General features: G+C 61.0%; 1 protein-coding gene across 3 annotated transcripts; it reads right to left on the reverse strand.

Moving 5' to 3' along the window:
* Positions 1–1,164: 1,164 nt before the first annotated feature.
* On the reverse strand, positions 1,165–21,504 carry ATG2A (autophagy related 2A). 3 transcript variants are annotated; one of them, XM_065881377.1, is made up of 41 exons: positions 21,334–21,504; positions 19,087–19,249; positions 18,809–18,961; positions 18,566–18,668; positions 18,033–18,168; positions 17,786–17,884; positions 17,402–17,498; positions 17,149–17,313; positions 16,904–17,044; positions 16,129–16,366; positions 15,900–16,044; positions 15,709–15,801; positions 15,116–15,274; positions 14,757–15,000; positions 14,311–14,407; positions 14,029–14,185; positions 13,210–13,352; positions 12,990–13,129; positions 12,747–12,904; positions 12,133–12,283; positions 11,810–12,009; positions 11,625–11,705; positions 11,321–11,427; positions 11,142–11,234; positions 9,408–9,478; positions 9,108–9,184; positions 8,413–8,577; positions 8,153–8,283; positions 7,855–8,065; positions 6,897–7,105; positions 6,495–6,630; positions 4,848–5,048; positions 4,522–4,623; positions 3,970–4,054; positions 3,741–3,876; positions 3,582–3,654; positions 3,325–3,407; positions 2,967–3,088; positions 2,670–2,824; positions 1,493–1,645; positions 1,165–1,401 (listed from the first exon to the last, which is right to left on the reverse strand). In XM_065881377.1, the coding sequence occupies exons 1-41, from the start codon at positions 21,502–21,504 to the stop codon at positions 1,165–1,167; spliced, it is 5,781 nt and encodes a 1,926-aa protein (XP_065737449.1). The 3 variants fall into 3 exon arrangements, with proteins under 3 accessions (XP_065737449.1, XP_065737448.1, XP_065737447.1); XM_065881376.1 differs by having other exon boundaries at positions 8,407–8,577; XM_065881375.1 differs by having other exon boundaries at positions 12,747–12,940.
* Between the last annotated feature and the right edge of the window lie 2,296 nt (positions 21,505–23,800).

Genomic DNA, 23,800 nt, shown 5'->3' on the forward strand with positions numbered 1-23,800 from the left:
TCACTGTCAGGACCCTTTCCAGCCAAAGTGCTGCCCCCAGCGCCCCTCCCCCTCCAGCAGCCTGGAACTGGGACCCCAGGGCAGAGCTTCCAGTCACCTGAAGAGCTTCTGCTAGGGAAGGCAGCGGCAGCCTTCAGAAGGCCCAGCCTTCCAGGAACGGCATCACTGACCCTCGTGGTCCCTGGGTCAGCTGGGCAGGGATTACCGGGAGGGACCTGAGGCTCAGGGACCAAGGGTGTGGCCTCAGGTCACAAGGTCAGAGTCTGAGCCTCCCTGGGGCACTCCACAGCCCTACCCTTTACTCTGGTCCAGCGTCCTCCCAGCGCACCTCACACATGGCCCCAGGTAGGATAGGATCCTGAGCTCTTTCAGGCATAGGGCCAAGAAACGTGGTCTGGGTGAGGTGGGCTTCAAGGACCATTCCTCCTCCCCCCTCCACCCCGTGCCAGCCACGCCAGAAGTGGGGCCAGGGTGGTGGTCCCCCGGGAGTGTGGCGAGGAGCCCCCGGCGTAGCGGCAGGGCAGCCGAGGGAAGGAGCGCAGAGGTGGGCAGGTGACTGGGTGGGTAGGAGCGGTGGGTAGGGTGGTGGTGGACTGTTTACCTGCTGAGCGGTCGGAGAGGCTGTGGCAACCTCTGGTGGTGACAGGGGAGGTGCTGGGCGCAGAGATGGGGATGGGGCGAGTCAAGGTCAAGGCTGAGGCTGGGGCAGTGCAGGTGCACAGGACGGGGGGCTGGCGGGGGGCAGTTTATTCCACTGCATGCAGACACTGACCCACACACTCAAGGAGCTTAAAAATACATTGAACCACGAGGTGTCCGTTCCCCCATCTCCCCCCGAGACACAGAAAAACGCTTGGCTGATCCGAGAGCCTCCACCCTGGAACAAGGCAGCAGTGTGGGCCCGGGGGTGGGGTAGAGTGGGGGCAGCGTCCTTTCTCTCCAGAGGAAAAGCGCAGAGGCAGGGCCGAGGGCCCAGGCAGGGAGGCTCCACTCTCACGGCGATTGGCAGTGGGTGCGCCAGTCAGGGTCCTTCCCAGTCCCTCCCCTGAAGGCCTGGCCCGTCCAGCTGTGGGCCCCAGCTCTCGGGAGGTGCGGGAGCAAGTGCCACTGGGCGGGCTGGGCGGGGTGGGCAGGCCGCGCCCTGGGGTCGCGGGCGCCTGGGGCTCAGTCCCGGGTCTCGTCCAAACGCCACTTGAGAGCGTGGTCCTTGTGCGCATCAGGGAGGATCTGGTTGCGCATCCCCCCCAGGAGGCTGGACGTGGCCTCTGTGGCTAGGATGAGGGGCTTCACCACCGTTGGGGGCAGCTGGCGGATCACGCCCCCCACAGCACCTGTCAGCCCCTTCTGTTCATGGCCCCGAGACGCCACCTCGCAGATGGTCTGAGCTGTGTCCAGGATGCCCTGTGGAGGTTGGAGGTCAGTGCCGGGGTCTCTGGGGGAGGGCCGGGGGGGAGGATGGGGAAGGAATGGGAGCAGGGCTGGGCCTCGTTACCTCTCGAACTGTGTCGTAGGCCTTGGCCACACCCTCCCGAAGGTCAGCCGGCTGCTGGCCCTTCCGCAGCCTTCGCACAGAGCGCTTGTCCTGCAGGGAGCGCGAGATGGGCGCTGCCGGGGACAGGATGTCGTACACCGTCTCGGCTGTGGCCTGGGGGAGCACGGCGGGCACCAGATGAGGAGAGGGGGACTAAGCACCCACGACCGGGTGGGAGCCCACCCCCACAAACCCTGCGTTCCCCGCATCCATGCTTTACTGTGCTGCTCCTGGGGTCCTGCCAAGCTCCCACCACCCAGGCCAGGGGGCTGCAAGCCTCCTGAGGGGACTCTCCTAATGTCCTCTGGACCCACCCCTCTCCTGTTGACCACCACACCCGGCACCCTGCCCGCCGGTGGGTGCCACAGATGCAGCCCGAGCTCAGCGCACGGCCTTCTGCCTCCTGCTCCTTGCCAGCTCCAGGGGCGGCCCTGGCGGAAGCCTGGGTTCCCCTGACCCATCCCCACAGATCACTAAGCCATCACTGAGTGTGACCCTCTGCCCGCTGGCTCCTCTGTTCTCTCGCCCCCGGTGTCACTCCCTCCCCCCCAACCTCCTCACCTGGCTGTCCTACACCCCAGCTAATGCCCTGGGGGTGGCCCTCAGATGCCTGCCGATCCCTCCAGCCTCCTCTCTAGAGACCCTGCCCCCCACCCCCCAGTGCATCTGCAAGCTCGCTCCTCACCTCTGAGGACTGGCCACAAACGCCTTCACCTCCTAGGACTGACCACAAACACCTGCCTGTCGGCCCCCTCTACTCCAGAACCCAGGGTACTCAGCTGCAACTGCTCACAGGATAACGCCCTGCCTTCCCGTCTGGGCCCGGCAAAGCGTGAGGCCTGAATGAACCAGGGCCAGTCTCTGGGCCTCAGTTTCTTTGTCGGTAAACAGAGCCAGCCCCCTTCCCTCCCCTTCAGGACACAGCCATGACCAGAGACCCAGTGGGCTCTAAAGCCTGGGGGCACTCACCCTCCCACATGGGAGCCACGGTGGGCCCCAAGCCAGTCACTCGGCCTCTTTTCTCCGTGACTGTTCCTCGAAAGATACCACATTCCCAGGTGGCCTACCCTCAGTAGAGCTTTGGGGATGGAATTGGGCGCCCTGCCCTGCATGGCCTGGACGCTGGGGGCCCACTCACCTGGATAGCCTGCACCAGCCGGTTGCTGAGTTCTAAGGCGGCTGAAGCTGTGGATGAGCCGAAGGAGGCAGCCCCCCGCTGCAGCCCCCGCATGAGGCGCCCATCCTTCCTGTATTGCTCGATGGGCAGCCACAGCAGGTCCCGGAACCCTTGGACTGGGGGGACGGGGTGGTCAGAGATGCCCAAGGCTGCCCCCACCTACCCTGCTGTGGGAACTCTTCCACCTATTCCCAGTAGCGGCTTCTAGGCTGCCCAAGAGTATGGCATTTTCAAGAGCCCCCAAAGTCAGATACTCACAGAGCTGGACAACAGAGTGCATGGGGCCCACGCCCCCCAGCAAGCCAGGCAACTGGTTCTTTCGGATGTCCTGCAGCCACTCGTTGAGAGCATAGCCCAGCACCTTGTCCACACCCAGGAGCCTAGGAAGGGGAGAGAAGAGGAGGGTGGGGTGGGGCAGAGCCACACGCTGAGGGGTCACAGGGCCAGGAGGACCCAAGGCACCCCAACACTCCCCACGGCTCCACCCAGCCCCGTACGGAGGGATTGACTGTGGCCATTTCACAGAGCACAGACTGAGGTCCCAGAGGGGTGATGTCTTGGCCAAGGCCACAGTCAGGAACAGAGAAAGGGCCCTGAGAGAGGCCTGGAGGCTCACCCATGCCGGCAACACAGCCGCTTTAGCTTCAGCTCGGAGCAGTTGAGCTGGGCCAGGCCTATGAGGAGGCCTGCGAAAGTGCCCTGGGGAGGGAGGAGGGGTTGGAGTTTACGTGATGGGACCCAGGGACCCGCCCAGCTCACAGGAGCCACTAGAGGCTGACAGTAGCCGACGGTGCCTGGACACAGCCCTGGCCCCCTGGCCTCCAAAGAGCAGGCCACACCTGGGCAGAATGGGGACCTGACAGCCCCGCTTACCACCTGGTCCATGGTGACGTGCTTGCCGTGGTAATCCAGCCAGATGGGCACCTCGGACGTGAAGCGGAACTCCCTGGGTGGGGAGTGGGGAAAGGGGTCCTGTGGTCACTGGCCTGATCCCCTGCAGCCTGGCCCGGGGCCCCCAGCCCAAGGCCCTACCTGAAGTAGATGGGCTGCTGCTCAGCAGGGGAGGCGCCGTGTCTACCGCCTGCAGCCTCCTGGGAGCTGGTGGTCTCCACACCCTCGGGTTGCCCTTCCTGGGGGCCGCTGGGCTGGACTGGGGTCTCAGGGTGAGCTGGAGGAGAGGCGGGGGACAGACCAGGGATGGGCCCAGGCATGGCTGTGAGGCAGGAGGCCCAGACCCTCCCCTCCCTGCCCAGCTGCTCACCTTCAGTGGAGGTCTCCGCCGGGACCACAGGGTTGATGCTGGCCGCCAGGCTGGTGAAGAAATCCCTGAGGAAGAGCAGAGCATCCTGCCGGGGGGAGGAGCAGGTCAGATTCAGAGGCCCGGAGGCAGCGGGCTCACGTCAGGCTCTGCCCCCACGCAGCCCACTCACCTGATCCACGTTGAGCCACAGAGGCCCGGAGGCAGCGGGCTCACGTCAGGCTCTGCCCCCACGCAGCCCACTCACCTGATCACGTCAGGCTCTGCCCCACGCAGCCCACTCACCTGATCCACGTCAGGCTCTGCCCCACGCAGCCCACTCACCTGATCACGTCAGGCTCTGCCCCCACGCAGCCCACTCACCTGATCACGTCAGGCTCTGCCCCCACGCAGCCCACTCACCTGATCACGTCAGGCTCTGCCCCACGCAGCCCACTCACCTGATCACGTCAGGCTCTGCCCCACGCAGCCCACTCACCTGATCACCTCAGGCTCTGCCCCCACGCAGCCCACTCACCTGATCACGTCAGGCTCTGCCCCATGCAGCCCACTCACCTGATCCACGTTGAGCCGCAGGGGTAGCAGTGAGACGCGGAGACAGCACTCGGGCCCACCCAGGTTGGTCACGGGGGCCACGTGCAGCGCTTTGATCTTGAGCTGAAGGCAGAGGGTGAGCTCTGGGCACCCACTGGGCCTCAGGCCCCTGGCCCCCACTGCTCCCCCAGTTGGGCCTGCACGTGCTGCTCCCTCAGCTCAGCCCGCCTGGGCCCCGCCCCCCTCCCGGGCTCACAGACAACCGGGGTCTGTATGTGTACATGCATGTGTGTGCACGCGAGCATGCGTGTGCCCTTCTCAGGGTGGACCGTGCGGAAGGCCTGTACCATGTTGGAGTGGGTGCGCCGTGGCATCCGCTCACTCGTGTGTAAATACAGGAATTTGTTGATCTGGGAGGAGGCCAGCCGGTCTCGGACCTCGAGCTCCTGCACGATGAACACCTGGCGGGACAGCGGCTGCTCCTCGGGCTCCTTGCCGGGGGCTACGGGGCCTGGCTCTGCCGGGTACACCTCATGCTGGAAGCTCACCTGCGGGGCGGACGGAGGCCTGAGCGGCAGGCAGGGCTGCACAGCGAAGGGGGCTCACCCCAGGCCCCTCCTCTCCCAGCCCAATCTCAGTCCCACAGCGGCTGCCACCTGGACGCCTCCACACGGCTGTGTCACAGGCACTTCAGACGCCCCACGGCCATGATGAACCCGACTGCCTCCCGAGAATCAACCTGCCCCCAATCTCCCAGCCTTCCCGTCACCCGAGTGGCACCTGTCCCCCTATCACCCTAAGTGCAAACGTTGGTTCGGTCCTCCCGCTGCAATCTCTCTATCACTACGGCTGTCAGTTTTGCTTCCTGAGAACATCTCTCCAGTCCCGCTGCACTTCTGTCACCGCCACAGCTGCACCTGGTCTCGGAGCTGCCGTCACCCATCCCCTGCCCGGCCCCCCTGCCCGGCCCCCCTGCTCGTCCCCTCCAGCCCCTCTCCACCCACCCAGAGGGATCTTTGTAAAGCGTTTGCCCACCCACCTGGCGCCCTGCAAACTCCTCACTGTGGCCTGGCGAGGCCGTGCTTCCCCCTCCAAAGCCCGCTTTCGGCCCTTGCCCTTGACCTGGAGTACACTGGCCTCTCTCCTGCCCCTGACAGGTCAAAGCCTCCCTCACCGGCGGGTTCTCGCCCCAGCCTTGTCTCCCCCTCAGCCGGCGCTGGCACTGGCTCCCCGGCCCGTCGGGTGTCCGAGGAGCCCCGGCCACCACTCTGAAGCACATCCCCGAGTCCTCTCAGCACAAGCGCCCTTACCAGCTCAGGGAGTGGGTCTGTGTGGGCTCACTCTCAGTAAGCGGCACTTGACCTGCACAATTTCTCAGGTCAGCCCGGCCTGCTCTCTCCCTCACGCACATTCAGTCCAGCAGCCCAGCCCGTGGTTCTTTCCACCGTCCCTCTAGTAAAAACCAAAACCATCCGTGGTCTACAGGGCCTTACGCGGCCTAGTCTGGGTTGGATCTCTGGCCTCGCCTCCTACTGCCCTCCTCCCGGCTCAGCTGCAGTCTCGCTGGCCTCCTTGCTGCTCCCGGGACACGCGAGGGATGCTCCCAGCTTGCGGCCTTCACGCTGTGCCCTCTGCCTGAAAACCTCTCCCTGGCTCACTGTGGCTTCACATCTTTGCAAAACGGCATATTTTCACGAGCGCTTTCCGGCCCTCCCCAGCACTCCCTGTGCCCCCTGTTTACGTTCCCTGCGCGTTTATCACATCTGAGCGTCTGTATATATAGTCTTACTGGGCTCCCTCCACTATGATACAAGGGACAGGAAGGCAGGGTTTCTGTCTGCTTTGCTCATCGCTACATCCAGCATCTGGAACAGCATGGCAGCAGCTGACCTAGTACAGGAGCAGGGGCCCGCAGGAGTTCCCGTGGAGTGAGTGCTAGCTGAGCAGCAGGGACACGAGGGCCTGTCCCGGTGCCCCACCCCGGCTGGCCTCACCTTGCTGAGCTGGATCTCCATGAGGACGTGGTGCTGCCTGCCACTGCCCCCCTGCGCACGCCAGGAGTTCTGGGGCCGGTTGGGGCCGGAGCAGCGAGAAGGGGAGCTCCTGGGGCCTGTGAGGCCTGCTCTTGCCCTGGGAAGAGGAACAAGGGACTCGCTGACTCAGGGGAAGCCCCTTTCCTCATTCCCTCCCATCACAGCAGGACTTTCAGCCTGGGGCAAGAGACCCTCTCCTGGGAGGTAGGCGGGGCAAGGGAAGAGGAAGAGTTAATAAGGCCAGAAGGTGAGGATCTGGCTCAAGGTTACCAGCTGCTGAGGGTCAGAACTGGACCCCAGCCCGGCCCTCATCTCCTGGGGGCCCCACTGCCACAGCTGCCACCTGCGCCCTCTCCTTCTCACCTGTGTCCGGGATGGGGGCCAAAGTCTTGGCCCCCATAGAGGTGCCAGACAAGGGAGACCTCACGCAGCACCACACGACTGCTGGGCACTGGAAAGTGGGCAGGTGCCCGCAGCAGGTCCGTGCTGCCCAGCGGCTGTGAGAAGTGCCCGTCCTGCACTATGATGGGGTCTGGATGCAGCTGTGTCACCACAGGCTCCCCATCTTGGGGCTGCAGGGAGGAGGCCAAGTGAACATATAGGCCACAGAAGCTTTCCCCAGTCCAGGCCACCTGTTTATCCCTCATCCTCGCATCTGTCTCCCTTTTTTCACAAAAGGTGATTCTCACAGGCGATTATCCTAGGAGCCTGAGTGCCCCTTGCTCCTGTCGGCCCTGTCAGGTCTTGCGTGTGACAGTGAGTCTGGACGTCATTCCCGCTGGCACTTGGGGGCCGGGAGGCCAGCACCGTTGCAGCCAGGTGGTTCTCCTCGCTCTCCCACTACCTGCCCTGCTCCTATCCCTCCCTACTCTTATTTATTTATTTATTTATTTTGCGGTACGCGGGCCTCTCACTGTTGTGGCCTCTCCCGTTGCGGAGCACGGGCTCCAGACACGCAGGCTCAGCGGCCATGGCTCACGGGCCCAGCCGCTCCGCGGCATGTGGGATCCTCCCGGACCGGGGCATGAACCCGTGTCCCCTGCATCGGCAGGCGGACTCCCAACCACTGCGCCACCAGGGAAGCCCCCTCCCTACTCTTGAACGTCCCAGTCCCTCTGCCCAGGACTCCATGCCTTGTCACTTCCTCTGGAAGTCCGTCAACTCCTTCAAAGCCCAGAGTGAGGGCTGCCTCCCCAGGGACCCAACCCCACTTCCCCACTGATACTGACCACCTCCTGCCTCTCTCACAGTGGGAGCTCTAGAAGGGCCTAGAACTGAGCCACCCTCTTCCAGGCCCCTGCCCAGCCTGCCCACCACACACCAATATGCCCAGGCCAGGAGCGTCAAGGATGCAAAACTCATCGCTGTCCAGAGTGTCTCCATCCCCCTCCTCTTCCTTCTCCTCTTCTTTGGCCTCTGAGTGGGACCCCAAGCTGCCAGTGGGGGCCCCAACCAGGGGCGAGGGGGGCTGGGCCCCACTCCGTTCACCTGGGAATAGGTAGACCGACACTGGAGAGGCCTGAAAGAAGGGGCTCCCTGTGGGGGAGAAAGAGGCCGGCTTAGGGGGATGCCCGATGTGGGTGTCTGATTGTGTCTGCTGGCCCCAAAGCACCCTGAGCCCACCTGAAGCCTGGGCCAGCTCCCGCAGGCTGCGCTCCGTGTCCAGGAGGGCGTCGGTCAGGTCCCGCTGGTTGATGAGGGCTGTCTCCACTGGGGGGCATGAGGGCAGGGAGGCAGGGCTCTCCGAGAGCTGCGCCAGGCAGGGGAGGACTGGTGAATGCGTGTTGGGAGGGAGGGGGGCCCCAGGGCTCCCCGATCACCAGGTCCCTGGCGGCCATGGCGGGCTCTGGTGGCCTGTGCGGCCAGGCCTCACCTGTACCTTCTGGCCGGCGATCTCCGTGGGGCTGGGGGGCCGGGGAGGGGGGTGCAGGTCGCCCTCACTCGTCACGTACTGGAGCAGGCTGACCAGCAGGGCGCAGGAGTCAGCACAGCTATGCACGTGCATTGCACTGTTGGAGCAGCGCAGCTCGAAGAGTGGCCGGCTCTGTGGGGTTGGGGGCGGGCGTCAGCCAGGGCTCTAGCCCCACCAGACTCAGACAGGACTGGGCCAGGTCTCCCCTGGGGCGGTCAGCCAACTACCCTTTGAACACATGGGCAAACTGAGCCTAGAGAGTAAAAGGGGCTTCGCCCAGGGCCGCCTGAGGAAGCAAGAGTGCACTCCCGCGTGAAGGCCTCTGAGCGCCGTCTCCAGTGATCCCAGCGGGGCCTGGGATCTCCCTTTTACAGATAAGGACACTGGAGACCCAGAAAGGCTGACTTCTGAGGCCCTGCTTTTTCGTGGCTACAGCTGCCCTCTGCTGGCAGGGTTCATAGGGAGGGATGTCCACCAAAGGTCTGGCCCTTCCCAGGAGGGCCAATAACCACAGGGAAGGGCTGTCAGTGACTGGGACCTGAGCCTGGGCCCAGGGAGCAGAAACAAAGAGACGGTGCGTGGGGAAAAGTGATCCCCCGAAGGCTCCCGTGCCCCAGTCCCTGCTCTGGCTCTGGGGGACCCTGGGCGACAGCCACACTCACCAGTTTGTCCTCAGTGCTCCCCTTCCAGGTTTTGATCACGAGCTCCAGAAGGTCAACGTCCAAGACACAGACATAATCTGAGGCAGAGGCAGGAGAGGCTCCCGTTGCCTCCTCCTACCCAGGCCCCGGCCCCGCTGCGAGAATCTAGGGTTTGTCTGGGTGCAGCCCTTGTGTGCGTGCACGTGTGCATGGGCGCTGAGGACCTGGCCAGCAGCTGGGTGAGGACAGCGGGCTGCTCTGGGTATGGCCGGGGGCCACAGCCCCTCAGACGGGAGGGAGCCCAGTCCAGGCCCTGCCCACCTCGCCGCAGATCCAGGGTCTCCATGTCACACTTGTCGGACAGGTACAAGGCGGAGTCGTCGAGGATGAACCTGGGGGGGAACGGGGCTGAGAAGGGCCGGGAGCCACTGCAGGCGGCAGCTCCCAAGGAGCCGGCAGGGGTGGGGCTTGCTCATAGAGACGGGCAGCAGGGGCACCAACAGGGGGTCCCAAGCCCACAAGAGAAGACTAGTGCTGGGTCTTCTCTGGCCTCGGTGTTCTTGTCTGTACAGTGGGGAGACTGGGCCTGGAGTCTTGTACCACAGGCCCAGACAACAGGCACTCGAGGCAACCGGGCAGCATTTCTCTTTCTCCCAAAACTTCCAGCTTCTCCACCTCACCTGGGCTTCATAGCAGCCCTGGGAGGGAAATGTCCTGTTTTCCCCCTACAGCCTGCATTGTTCTTTTAAAATAAGTCCTTATTTTAATGGCAACCTAACAAAAGCTCCTTTCAAATATTTAAAAAGTATAGCTAATCCCGAATTCTGAGAAAAGCACCTTATACGGTCAGCCCTCCATATCTACAGGTTCTGCTTCTGAGGATTCAACCAACCGCGGATCAAAATATTTTTTTAAAAATCCAGAAAGTTCCCAAAAGCAAAACTTGCATTTGTCATGCGCTGGCACCTACTTACATAGCATATACATTGTGTTGGGTATTATTAAGCAACCTAGAGACGATTTGAAGTATATGGGAGGGACTTCGCTGCTGGCGCAGTGGTTAAGAATCCGCCTGCCAATGCAGTGAACACGGGTCCGGGAAGATCCCACATGCTGCGGAGCAACTAAGCCCGTGTGCCACAACTACTGAGCCTGCACTCTAGAGCCCCGTGAGCCACAGCTACTGAGCCCACGTGCCACAACTAATGAAGCCCGTGCGCCTAGAGCCCGTGCTCCGCAACAAGAGAAGCCACTGCAACGAGAAGCGCAGCACAAAGAGTAGCCCCCTGCTCGCCACAACTAGCGAAAGCCCGCGCACAGCAACGAAGACCCAACGCAGCCAAAAATAAATAAATTAAACAAATAAATTAAAAAAAATATATGGGAGGATGTGCATGGGTTATATGCAAATATTGCACCCTTTTATATGTGACTTGAGTGCCCCTGGATTTTGGTATCCACGAGGGGTCCTGGAACCAATCCCCTGTGGGATACCAAGGGACAACTATACATCTCCATCCTGTCTTTTCTATGAAGCCACACAGAGATTCATACAAACACACCCCCAAAAATCTTTAAAAAAAAAAAATATATATATATAGTTTTATATCTCTATATAAATATTGTACTATGGCATTTCCCCATATTTTTCAATGTTATTCTTAAATTTGACTTTAATGGTTGAGTGGGCCACGTTTACTGACTGAGGTCGTAATTTGGGGGCATTTAAGTTGTTTACAAGTTTTGACTATTTTGAATTATACTACAGAGGCATTACATTCTACCTTTCTTATCCTTCTATCCTAAGGACAACTACCAGAAGTGAGGTGATCAGGTCAGAGAGCTCAAACACCTTTAAGGCTCTGATTTGAAGGTCTGACTGACTCTGGGAAGGTGAAACCCAATCTTGTTCCCCAGGGAGGGATCACCTAAATGTCCAGAAAGGCTCAGACGGACCTGAGGATATACAGCAGGTACACAGGACCCTGGGGGAGTGGCAGCTGCAGCCAACTTGGGGTGGGATGGACGGGGAGCTCGGGTGGGGGAGCCGCATACCTGAGCAGGAAGGTAGAGGTGTCCATGACGATGTTGCTGGAGAGGGTGAAGGTCTCAGCAGTGACAAGGACACGTACAGGGAGGTAGAGGGGCCTGGAGGGTGGATCACATTTGGGTTGGGGCAGGCTCCTTACACAGGGGCCCCAGCCCCTGGCCCCCAGCCCCCTGAGCCTGGGTACCTGTAGTCCACGGCACAGGAGAACAGGTGTACATGTAGGATGGTAATGACCGTTGGAGGCAGGTAGCCCAGCACTGGGTCATCCAGGACATCTAAGAACTCCAACAGCTTTGGGGGCCAGAGTGAAAGGGACAGGGGAGGAGGGGGCCTCTTTCTTCCTCAACACCCCCAACCGCAGCACAGCTCTCCAGTTGCTGCCCATCAGCTGTCTGTCACACCCTTGCCCAGGGGCTCCACCCAGAAGTCGGCTCCAGTCCAAGGTCAGCTCTGGCCCAGCCCACGCCCCCCACGCGACCCTCCCTCACCTGGGAGTGCCAGCTCTGTTCTGGCAGGGCCATGTGGTGGCGCAGGGTGGCTCTGTGCAGCCGCAGTGTCACCAGGAACTCCTGGGGGCAGGGCACAGTCAGCATGGCGGCAGCCCAGCCTTCCAGGCACCAGGGAGGCAGTGGCCCTGGCCAAACAGGTGGGCCAGAAGCAGGCGTGGCTGTACCTTGACGTTCCTGTGAGGGTCCAGTTGGATGCGTACCGCGGTGGACAGCATGTGGGGGCCCCGGCCCTGGCCTTTGCGGCCCACGCCTCCTTGCTCAGTCATCCCTTCCTCCGACGGGTAGATGGTTCGGGCCAGCTGGGCCGGAGGAGCAAAGGTGGGCAGCTCCAGGCGACTGGGCAGCAGGTAGTCATCCACAGCCGCTGAGGAGGCATCTGGTGAGCCCCCTGCCAAGCTGGCTGATCACCCACTCCATCCCTCCTGAAGGAGCTCCCCTCCCCATGTACCCTAGAGACCCCACGGTGACTGGCCGCCAGCCCTCACACCTCGGTGGTACAGTGTCGCCTTTTCAGCTTCCAGGCAGAAGTAGCCGAGTCCCGGCTGGCCTCGGTACTGGCAGACGCTGAAGATGGTGCCTTGTTCCACGTCCAGCACCAGCTCCCCGTGCGTGGCCTCCAGCCGCTTCCCGCACTCGTCCTGCAGGCAGCACGTGGCTCAGCCCCACCAGCTACGCTCAGCGGCCTCCACACCCTCAGGGGTGAGGGCGCCTCTTGGAGCCCGGGCCTGACTAACGTCGGCTTCAGCCCCTACCCAGAGCGCTGGAGGTCCGGAGCAGCACGTTCTCTTTTGCCAGAGGGGAAGGGTCATCCCTGCCCTGTCTACCTCCGAGCATCAGATGGTGTTCATTCGGACCCCTGGCATAGTACCGTACGTAGAGCAGGTGCTAGTTAGTGGCTGACGGGGTGTGATGGGATGGGTGGGGGGGCATGGGTGGGTCAGTGGGTGGCGGGTGGGTGCTACTGGCTGGACAGGCCGCACTCGGCCCCTGGTGGGGCCTCTGTCTCCCACATTCCCCACTTGGAGCTGCTCACACAGGCCTTGTTCTCCTGCCAGTGGGGGCTCTGGAGTCAGGGGCTCACCTCCCTTGGGCTGTGCTCACCTTGGTCTCACAGTGGGCCGTGATCCGACCCTTTAGCACCGTCACCAGTGTAGAGAAGGTACTCTGGGAGTGAGGGCTCTGGGACTCAGGGGCAAGGCGCTGGGGAGTGCCTGATGCCCCCGCTGAGAAGTGGGTGTCCTCGTCGTCCGAGTCCGAGTCTGGGGGGAGATCAAGGAGCCGAGTGGGAAGGAGACCTGGGAGGGCGGCCCCGGCCCCAGGGCCCCACCAGGGTGCCCCTCCTACCCAGCTTGAAGGCAGACTTGCACATCTTGAAGCTGTCGTGCCAGAAGCCCGAGGCATCTGGGAAGCCAGAGGGGCGAGTGGCAGGGGCGGGGGTGGGAAGCAGGTCCGCGGGCTCCCACATGAGCAGGTCGTTGTTGATCCTGAGAGGGCAGTTGGACCACGGCGGTGAGGGAGGCCCGGCCCAGCCCCTTGCCACCCCCTGCCCTGCCCACGTCGCCACCTGTTGTAGAGGCTCTCGTAGACCTCCTTGCTGGGCAGGAAGACGTGGGCGCCGGGCAGGACCACTTCCAGGCTGCAGCGGGACAGCGCCAGGGCCCGGCTCTGAAAGGTCCTCATTTCCTCAGGGTCTCCAGGAATCACCATCTAGGTGTGGGAGCAGGGAAGGGGATGCGAGAGATGTCAGGGCCTGCTGCCGGCCTTAGAATCTGACCCAGGTCTGCTTCCTGAACTCCTGTCATTCATTCATTCATCCACATGAGCCCTTCTCTGCTGGGATGTATGACAGCCATCTTGTCTGAGGCGCTGACTGCATGCAAACCCTGCTCCAAGGGCCTCGTTTATGTTAACCCCTTTATCCTCACGACAGGCCCATGAGACAGGTCATTATACCCACTTTCCAGATGAGGAGACTCATCTGTAGGTAACTCTCCAAGAGGTTAGACAACTTCCCCAGATGACACAGCCACTGAGTGGCAGAGGCTGGATTCGAACCCAGGTCGTTTGGCCCAGAGGCCAGGCCCCTAACTACCTCTCACTCAACCCTCATCACCTTCAGAGAAGAGGATCCTGAGGCCCAAATGTACCCTGCTGGGAAATGGCTGATGGGACAGGACATGATCTTCCACATCGAGGGCCTGTGTCCCCTAGGTGCTGCCCTCACTCTTGGGCCCCCTGAGACTCCCCACTGACCAGAGACAGTGGAAGAAATGAAATTCTCACTGTTGCTGGTTCACATTTTCTGGTGCCCCATGTGGTCTTGTCCCCCTGACCCAGAGCCACCAAGTGGCTCCCGTGAGACCCAAAAGGCCTTGGACCTCACCTCTTCCGTCTCGTACATGGTCCTTTTGGAGGAGAAGGGTGAGGGCTCAGGCTCCCGAAGCTCGCACAGATTCTCGGCCGACAACTCCAGCTCCTCTCCTTTCTCCGGGGTCACTTCCCACTGTGCGCCGAGCTGGGGGTTCAGGGTCACCACTACCCTGCCAGGGCACAGGCCTGTCACTGGCCTGCAGGGCCCCCCAGCCCCTGGTCCCAAGTGGCCTCCCACTGCCCTCAGTAGCAAAGCCCTCCCCTCCTGTCTGCTCCTCCCAGAGCCCCAACTTACTGGGGCAGGAAGTACTTGTGCCCAGGGCTCTTGGGATCCAGGGCTTTGGAGACCCGCAGGCAGGGGACAGGTGGCTTCTCTCCGTCTTCGTAGGTGACTGGATGGGATGGGGAGGGACGGGGGGTTGTCACTGCCACCTTTCCCCATTTCTTCTTCAAGACCAGGTGGGTCAGTGGGAGCACCCCCATGACAGCTGTGTTTTATTGTGTACAGACCCGTGCCCTCCCTCGCGCCCACAGTCTGCAGCGGCCCAGGGATAAGCGGCCCACTCTGCCCGCTGCCCAGAGGAGCCCTGGGATACCCAATGCTGGTGCCTCACGAAGCAGATGAGGTCTGGACCAGGGTCTGCCCCCATCGTGACCCAGCCCCTTCCATGGCCCCAAGCCCACCTCTCCTAGAGGCCTGAGCCCCCTGCCCAAGGGGTTGTCTCCTGGGGGGGCTCTTACCATGGAGGTCGGAGCAGGAGAGTTCCAGGCGGGTGGGGGCTGGGGGGCCAGGCCCACTGCTCAGCTCTGACCGGAACTGGGGCTCAGTCAGCTCCAGGCGCAGCTGCTCGGCCCGCACGGCCCCGCCCACCCAGGGGTCCCGCTCAGGCCGCAGGTCAGCAATGGGGAAGCGCAGCTGCAGTGTGGCCCGGGGTGCCGAGAGCCGCACCACTGCATGCTGCTCAGCTGCTGGCGGGGGCTCTGTCTGGGGGAGGGGAGGGGGGGAGTCAGAGCTGCTGCTAGCCCCCCCGCCCCCACCCAACTGTGGCCGAGAGCCAGAGGGCCCACGGCCTGCTCTCCACCCTGGCTGCGCCTCTTACCAGCAGGCCAGCCGGCTGCTCGGGAGGGGGTGTGGTGGCCTGGTACAGCAGGGCAGCGAGCCGGTCCAGGGCCCCCAGCTCCACATCTGCCTGGAAGTCGGCCAGGTCCAGGGCCAGTTCTGAGTGACAATGGCAGGCAGTTGGGCGCCGGGGCCGGCTCTGAGGGTGAGGGTGCTCAGGTCAGCGAGGGCTGTGGGGTGGGTGAGGGCAGGATGGGCAGGGTTCCCCTTGAGCAAAAACAGAAAGGACACGGAGCCCTCCCAAGATGTGAGGAGAAGAGCTTGGGTGAGGAACCCAGGAGATCTTCACCGCCTGCTCGGGGCAGACAACCATGCTCGTTTAACGAAAACCACCCAATACTTACCACCTCCAGCCCTGGAGGCTGGCAGGGGTTTGCCAAGATGAGCCAGGAGAGGGGCTAAGAGAATGGCATGTATATGGCCCGGAAGTACTCAAGGGCTCCGGGATGGGGAGGTGTGCTCTGGTTTGAGCACAGGTAAGGCGGGTGGAGGGTGGGAGCAGGGAGGCACCAGGGGAGGCTGGTGGGGGGCAATACACCATGGGGCCCCTGGGCCTGGAGCAGGGTGGGTTACCTTGGGCAGCCGGCGCAGGGTCTGCGTGTGGCGCAGGTGAGCGCAAGGCTGAACCGAGGCCTGGGACCGCAGGCCGCTGGGGAAGCTCAGGACCTGGGACAGGACATGGAAGACGACAGGGTCAGGCCGAGCCCCCAGGCCCACCCTCACCTCTAGGCCCTGCCGTGCACACACTGGCTCTCAGCCCTCACCTCTGTGTACTCAGGCTCCGGAGTACCCCTGGGCCACAGACACTCCAGCACCTCGAGCTGCCCGAAGTGCACTTCCGTGCTGGTAATCCGCCGGCCCCTGCTTGTCCTCAGCTCCCAGGAAAGCTGCACAGCGGCACCCGTTAGCCTACGGGAAGAAGCTGGGCATCAGAAGGTGGGCTTCAGGGGCTCAGGGAGTCCCCTCTAGTTCAGGCCCGCCTCGGGCTTGTACCGGACATGGCTACAGGGACAGGCCCTCTGGAAGCGCGGTCGGAGATGGTAGAAGTCATGGGAGCCGAAGGACCCATCCTTGGTGGCATCGAACTCCGCAAAAAAGTGGGTGGTGAGGTCAGGTGGTCCGGAAGACGGGGCAGATGTCTGAAGCAAGGTCAGGGTCACACCCCCCAAGGTCATCTTCAGCAGCGAGTCAGGGCGCAGGGTGTTCGAGGGGGGTGCAGGGGCTGTCTTGCCTGAGAGGACAAAGGCTTCACCAGAGGCTCCCCAGAGCTCATAGGCATCCCAGGTAAAGTGACAGTCAGACAGTGGTCTAGGGGCCAGGAGAAGCCCTGGCCTAGTTGGATCGTGACTCTGGCCAGGGGCTTGGCCAGGCAGGGGTGACGTGAAGCCTTATTATGCCAGACACTGAGTCCAAGCTCAATTCAACCCGCTCAAGGAAGCTGGAAGAACTGGAGGTGACGAAGCACTTACTCAGTACCTGACACACGCGATCTCTCAATAAACATCAGCTCAAACGTGCGGCCTGGCAGGGTCAGATCTCACCCCTTTTTTATGGAAGGGGAAACTGAGTTTAAGTGCTCGGCCCAAGGTCTCTAACTCCGAAACCCAGGTTCTGTCCATCGCACCGCCACCTCCCCTGAGCGTTCCCACGGAACCAAGTCACCAACGGTGGACCTCCAGGCAGCGCTGGAGGCCTCCCACATGCACGTAGCAAAGATGACACCGGCACCAAGCCTTCTTCCAGCTCTTCCTGCCCCTGGAGGACTCACCGGTTGGGGGGCCCTGAGCAGAGAGCTGGCGGGAGGCCATGTTGCTGTGCACAGAGGTGCCCAGGTCTACATCGGAGAGGGAGAGCTCAGACAGGGCTGAGGCCACACTGCTTGTGAGGCCCGCCATGGAGAAGAAGAGGTCTGTGGGCCAGAGAAAGGGGGTCAGAGGCACCCGGGCTCAGCCCCCTGACTCCTGAGGCCACAGCAGACACCCTGCCAGTTGCTGGCTCTGGCTCCATACCCACCAGTGCTCTCCAAGTTGACAAGGGGGTTCGAAAGGGGGTCTGAGCCGAGGGGCTCAGCTACGGTCCCCGCCTGCAGCTGCTGGTTCAGATCCTGTTCAATCAGCCACAGATCGTCAGCACCTAGTGGGCGGCTCTTGTTCAGCTTGTCGACCAGGCCCTCGGGGTCTACGGGGGAGGACAACTCCTTGTGTCAGTCCAGTCTTGCCGGTGCCTTCCCAGCCATCCCACTCCCTGGACCGCCCAGAGGCCTCACCTGCAAGGCTCAGTGCGCCAAGCAGTTCCTGAAGCTGCTGGAGCTGCCGTGGGGTCAGGAGCAGGTGCAGGGAGCCCAGCTGCCCACACACCTCCAGCTGGGGGTGGAGGAAGCAACCATGGAGCCTACACCAGCCACTGCCGCCACCCACGTGCCCTCACCCTGAGGAGGTAGGACGCCGGTCGTCAGGCTAAGCTCTGCCACCAACTAGCTGTGTGACCCTGGCTCCAACTTGACCACTCTGAGCCTCAGTTTCTCCACTTGCCTAGAAGGCAGTGATTTCCCCACCTGATGACCCCGCTGCGTCCCAGGGAAGATCAGCATTGCTAAGGAGGATTCTGAGATGGGGCATAATCCCTCCTCCCCAGGGGCCTGGAGACCCACCTTGGGGCCTGGGAAGGCCTCATTTTGCTTCAATTTCACTGTCAGCTCCAGGCACCCTGAGCAGCTGCCAATCTGCAAGGGAGGCTCTGGGGGTCCTTCCTGGGAGACAAGAAGACATGGGAGGGGAGGGATTGAAAAGATGCAGCCAAAGATGGTCAGAAGGGATGGAGAGGGGAAGATGGGTCAAGGGCCAGAGAGGACAGGGATTAGACGGAGAAAGAGATGGTCCGGACCGGAGTCGGCCCACCTGTGGGCGGAGCTCCTCGAAGTGCAGGCGGACCCCCGCCAGCTGCAGCAGCTTGTGGAGGAAGGCAGGGGGCTGGTGCACATCCACGGGCGGTGCCTGGCTTGGGTCTCGCACGGCCTCGTCGCAGTACTCTAGTCTGGGGAGTGTAGGATCAGCTCCTGCCCAGGCCGCCCTCTCCCCACACAGCATTCTGTTCTAGGAGTCTGGGGTTAGCGAAGTCTGGCCTGCGGAGCCGTCCCATCATAGCCAGGCCATCCTGGACCTCCGCGGCCATTGCTCCCCAGACCCTCAGCGTGTCACCTGACCCCGGGGGCCCCGCTACCCTAGGCCTCTACCACTTGGCCCCGGGACACCACTCCAGGCTCACAACACAGTTCGCCGCCCGCTGCCCTGGCCACAGCCCAGGCCCACCCAGACTTGCCCTGACACTTCCCAGGAGCCCAGGCTGGGGGTGCAGGTGGGGCCAGGGCCACTCAGCAGCCCCTCACTCCCCCTCTCCCTCACGCCAGCGCCCCCACTCAGCCTGCCCCTACCTTTGCACGTGGGCTTCCACTGCCACGCCACGCTCCCCAGCACCGGGCGGGTGCTCTACCCTCACGACAGTATCCAGGAAGGTCACCTTGATCCTTCGCAGTACTGAGAGGTGGGGAGGGGTCTCAGGTCAGGCAGAGCCGCAAGGGCCAGACAGAGTTTCCCTGTCAGGCAGCAGGGTGCTGTCTGAGGCCTTTGCCCTGCGGGCCACGAGGGGCGACAGTGGCCGGGCGGGGCCTGCTCACCAGTCTCAATGGTCTGGGCAAACATCTCCAGTCCTTCCAGGGGCTGTGGTGGCTCAGAGGGCTCGGGCAGCCCATCCCGCAGGCACTCCTGGGCCAGCTGCATGCTCGTGGTCATGCACGAGGCCCAGCTCTGTGAGTCGGCAGCCCCCGGCCCTGCAGGTAGGAAGAGGGTCTCAGGGCCGGCAGGCCCAGTCAGCTCCTGGGTGCCCAGGCCCACTCGCACCGCCTTCTCCCACACCCCCACCCCCACCCCCGCCCCAGCTTTGCTCTGTCCTCACCCGGGCCCTGGCGGGGCTGTAAGGTGAGCTGGAGGCCTGACACGTGCACGGTGCAGTGGTCGGTGAGCAGCGCGGCCCAGGGCACGGCCACCTCGATAGAGCCCACGAAGCCTTCCACCAGCTCCAGTGGCGACTCCATGGACTCCAGCACCTCATTCACAGACTGGGAGCAGGCAGGAGACAAAGCCAGCTCAGGGAAGCCCCAAACCCAGCCGTCTCCCTGGCTGCTGCACTCCTTGCCTGGCTGTTCCACCTCGGAGAGCACCCTCACTCCCCCTGTCCGTCCACATGCTACCTACAAGATCCTACCTTTGCTCAACTGATCCCTGCTCCTGGCTCCACTGATCCCTACTCTTGGCCCGCCCTATTATCGCACAGTCCAAAGTGCCCAGTCTTTCAAACCAGAGGAGGGCAGAGCTGAAGGACAAAGAGGAGGGAGCCAGGCAGAGGGGATGGAAGGCAGGGTTTCAGGCATGGGCACAGCACATGCAAAGGCCTGGCAGAGAGAGCAGCAGCCCACATTTACCTGGGCGAGTGTGGATTAAGGGGAGTGTCCAGGAGAGGCAGGCAGGGGGCTGACCTGAGCTGGAGGGGGCCCCCCAACTCCAAACACTTGGGGTAGCTGTACTCTCTCTGAGGCACAAGGCTAGAGCCCCTGGTGACAAATAGAGGAGCAGCCCCCCCACCAGTCTGGAAGCTCCCTGAGGGCAGGAGCCCACCTGCCTTCTCTGTGTGACTCCAGGTGCTCTGTGTGGTGCCACCCAGAGAGGGCCTCAGTAAGCACCTGTTGGATCCATGAATGAAATACACGGCAGAGCTAGAAGGCCCACAGACATCACGTGCAAATTCCTCACCTACAGATCCACAGATGGGGAAACTTGAGGCCTAAAGAGAAGGGACTAGCCTAGTCACCCAGTGTACTATGGGAACTGAGACTGAGACCCAGGCACTTGGCTTCTTTGGGGGTCTGCAAGGGAGGGGCTGCAGGCGTGGCAGCCTGGAGAAGGGCGGGCATATTGGGAAAGCACTTGCATTCCACCAGGGCCCAACTCCTCCCTGGAGGCCGGGCAGGAAAGCAGCCTAGCTAGGAGCCAATTCAAATCCCCAACCAGAGGGCAGGGCGGGTGGAAGTATAGAAAGGCAGCCTAGAGGTCTGGGCTAGCCTAAGAGGCTGAAGTCAGAGGTCAGAAAAGGTCTCCCGCACTCGGATTCACAGGCAAGAGGTGCCACCAAGTCTGGGCTCAGGGGTCTCCGCCTACCCCACGTTTGCTCAGGAAGACCTGGTCTACCCTAAAGCCCAGTTTCTCCTGCCCAGACTGTATTGAGGCCAGGCACCCTGTCTGCTCCCCCAGGAAACTGCGAAGCCCCTGTCCCCATGCCCACCCCTGTTGCTCTGGACTGGAGGGTTGACCCAGTGCCAGCCCTGGTCTGGCGCCTCTAACTGGTGGCTCCTTTGCAAATTCCCAGGTCAGCTGAACCGTGAGACACAGCTCCTCACTGCCCACAGCCGCAGGCCTCTGACCCAGAGCTTATTCCTCTCGGCTTCCCCAGCATCTCTCTCCTCTCTGCCTAAGGCCAGATCTCTCCACCTTTCCTCAAGGGCTTTCCTCCAGGTGGGGATGCTGATGCCCAAGCTCCTCCCCAAACACCCATTCAGTCCATCCCACTCTCCTAAAAGCAGGAAGTAGGCAGCGGTGGCAGTCACACAACGTGTTGATCAACAGGGGTGCTGACGCGGTTGTGGACATCCATATCCGGAGACGAACGCCACCCACCGAGCCAGGGTCGTGGGGTCAGGAGGTCAGGGCACCTTTCCCACAGGTGCCCAGAGCAGGGCCCTGGACCCCTGCCAGACTTCCCTAATCAGCTGTGTGCCCCAACTCTGTCACTTCCCTGGCCTGGTCCCACCAGAGCCCCCTAGTTTCCGAGGTTCCTCCTCACCCTCTCCTTAGCCCCTTGGCACCACGCTCAACTCAGGCCCCCAATTTGATACACTAATTCTGGCGTTCTCCAGACAAGTGACATCCTGCTCCCCAGCTTCAGTTTCTCCTCCTGTGAAGTAGAGGCAGGGGCCCCTTCTGTCCAGCTTCTGGCTCTGGAGGCGATCAGCTGACCCCTGGAAAGGGCCGGACGCCCAAGGCCTCTCCACTCCGGTGCCTGGTCCCCTAGTCCGACCCTTTCGCAGGGAGACTCAGGATGCTGCACCCCCCAGTCCGACCCTTCCAGGGCTCGGGCCTGGATCCTCACCCAGATCTCCAGGTGTATATCCCGCAGGACAACGCTGCCCTTGTACAGATCGAGGCTGAGCTGGTCCAGGCTGAGGTGCTCCTGGAAGAAGTGACCCAAGTAGTGGTGCAGCAAGTAGCGGCAGACCCGCTCTTTCACACAGTTCGACCACGGCCATAGCCATCGTGACATCTCGGAGACCGCCGGGCCCGGGCCGCCTCCACTCGCCGGCCGCCGGCGTTCCCCGTCCGGTTGCGCTGTTCACTAGAGCCCCCGGCTCACCCCGCCGCTTCTCTTAGCGCCAGGCCGCACCCCCGGACGCCTGACCACGCCCCCACGCTCACTGCCATTGGTCACTGCAAAGGGCAAGGCCTACTGATTGGCCGCGGGGGCGGAGCCTTCAGGCGCGAAAAAGGGACTGGGCTCTCGGTAAGATATAGGGCTCCCAATATTAATTTACGCTTGCGTATAAATTCTGTGTGGGAGGACCTTTAACCTCTCTCCTACGGGCTCCGGGAAGGCTGTTGCTTGAGGTGCCAGCCCCTCAAAAGAATGCGCATGTGCTGACTCGTCCGACTAGTACTTGAGGTAGTTGGCGAGGATTTAAAGGGACAGTGTCCAATTAAACTTCGTAAAAAGCTTTTCAGAGGCATACTTAGTGTGAGCCCAGTACGCATCTCTAGAAACGATTAAGTGAAAACATTTGCATTTTACAAAACGCTTAACCTTCCGCTATCTCATTCAACCCCCACAGCAACCTCTAAGGTGGAGATTATTGTCACCATTTTACAGATAAGGAAACAGATTTATAAAGGTTGCTGTGAGTCCACCGTGAAGGAGGTCTCACCTGGAATGCTTGACCGGAGATTAACTGATCTTCCCTTCTCTCTGTACTTGGTCAGGGCTCCAGCCCCTCCCTGGAATAATAATAATAATGGTTTTTAATATCTCTAATCCTAGAATTCAATAAAGAATGGATTCTAACCCCCTTGAGCAGAGGTTTATTGTTTTGCACAGCCCTTGAGCTAAGAATGTTATTTTTAAAAAAATATTTATTTATTTTGGCTGCCCCGGGTCTTGGTAGTGGCACATGGGATCTTCACTGCGGCATGAGGACTTCTTAGTTGCAGCACGTGGACTCTTTAGTTGCGGCATGCGAACTCTTAGTAGTGGCATGCATGCAGGATCTAGTTCCCCAACCAGGGATCGAACCCGGACCCCCTGCATTGGGAGTGTGGAGTCTTATCCACTGGACCACCAGGGAAGAATGGTTTTTACATATTCGAATAGTTGGGGAAAAACTCAAAAGAAGAATATGATTTCATGACGTGAAAATCATATGAAATTCACAGTGTGTCCACAAATAAAGTTTTAGTAGAAGACAGCCATGCTCATTTGATTAAGTACTCTCTAGGGCTGCTTTCTTGCTATAGCAGAGTTAAGTACTTGAGACAGAGGCCTGCAAAGCCTAAAATATTTATTTTCTGCCCCTTTACAGGAAAGGTTTGCCCACCCCTGCTCTACAGGGTTAGTCACACAAGCTTCCTTACATCATGATGACTTAGGAGATACCCACAGGTAATTATAATTCCATTTTAGCCTTACTAGGGAGATGGACTCTCTTGCAATCTAAAGCCAAAAGTTGGCCGGAAGCAAGGGCAACCACCCTGGCCTGAGGGGTCAGGGATCTGGATTCCAGTCCCAGCTCTGTGTGGCCTCGCTCCTTTTGGTGAGACTGTTTTATTCCCCTTAGCCCGGGGTTGGGTTAGTAGGCCGGAAGGCTCATTACCTGGAAGGGATTGAAGAACAGCCTCTGAGAGAATTGTGGGGAACACTAGGAAGGCCCCACTCTAGGAGACTGGCTAATAAGATGGCTGCTCAGAAAATGCTTGTGGAATCAATCAAGAGGTCTGCCTGACCCCCATGACAGGCCAGGGGCAGAGCTGTGTTCATCGAGTGTTCATTAAATTAATAATAAAAATAATAGACACCATGAATCGAGCCATGTGATGTCCTGGACCCTGGGCTTGTCACTTTACATGCGTGACTTCATCTGCTCTTTACCACACAGGCTCATGAGGGAGGCACTGTTGCAGCACAAATAGAAATGAAGTTTTCCCTCTCCTGAGAACAAGGTAAATAAAGGGAACAGTGAACAGGCTAGAGAAGAAACATAACCTGGCCTGAAAGAGTGAGTCAATCCTAGTCTTATTTTAACTGTTACTAAACTGTAATGTCTGTAGTTAGATTTGCCCTTCACAAAGCTAACCTGTCACCACTAATCCTGTGTAATTTACATTCTGCACCTGGTATTTGCTCTCCCTATAGTCTCTAGTAGCAAATCACCCCTTGTAGCTGTTTGCATTTCAGAAAGGAGGTCCCAGACCAATAACCCAGAGACTAACGGACCCAATTACCGGGCTGCTGGACCCAATTACCAGCTTGCCTGACTCCAGCAGTGACTGTTTTGAAATTATGCAAGAAGAAT

The sequence above is a fragment of the Phocoena phocoena genome, chromosome 8, assembly GCF_963924675.1.
Source record: "Phocoena phocoena chromosome 8, mPhoPho1.1, whole genome shotgun sequence".
In the NCBI taxonomy this organism is placed as follows: Eukaryota; Metazoa; Chordata; class Mammalia; order Artiodactyla; family Phocoenidae; genus Phocoena; species Phocoena phocoena.

Excerpts from the sequence above, each read along its gene's own strand:
- ATG2A (XM_065881375.1), bottom strand. The coding sequence starts at position 21,504 with ATGTCACGATGGCTATGGCCGTGGTCGAACTGTGTGAAAGAGCGGGTC. Across the intron at positions 19,250-21,333 it reads ATATACACCTGGAGATCTGG|TCTGTGAATGAGGTGCTGGA; the intron begins GTGAGGATCCAG and ends GCCTGCTCCCAG. Across the intron at positions 15,802-15,899 it reads CGGAGCCTGAGTACACAGAG|GTCCTGAGCTTCCCCAGCGG; the intron begins GTGAGGGCTGAG and ends GTCCTGTCCCAG.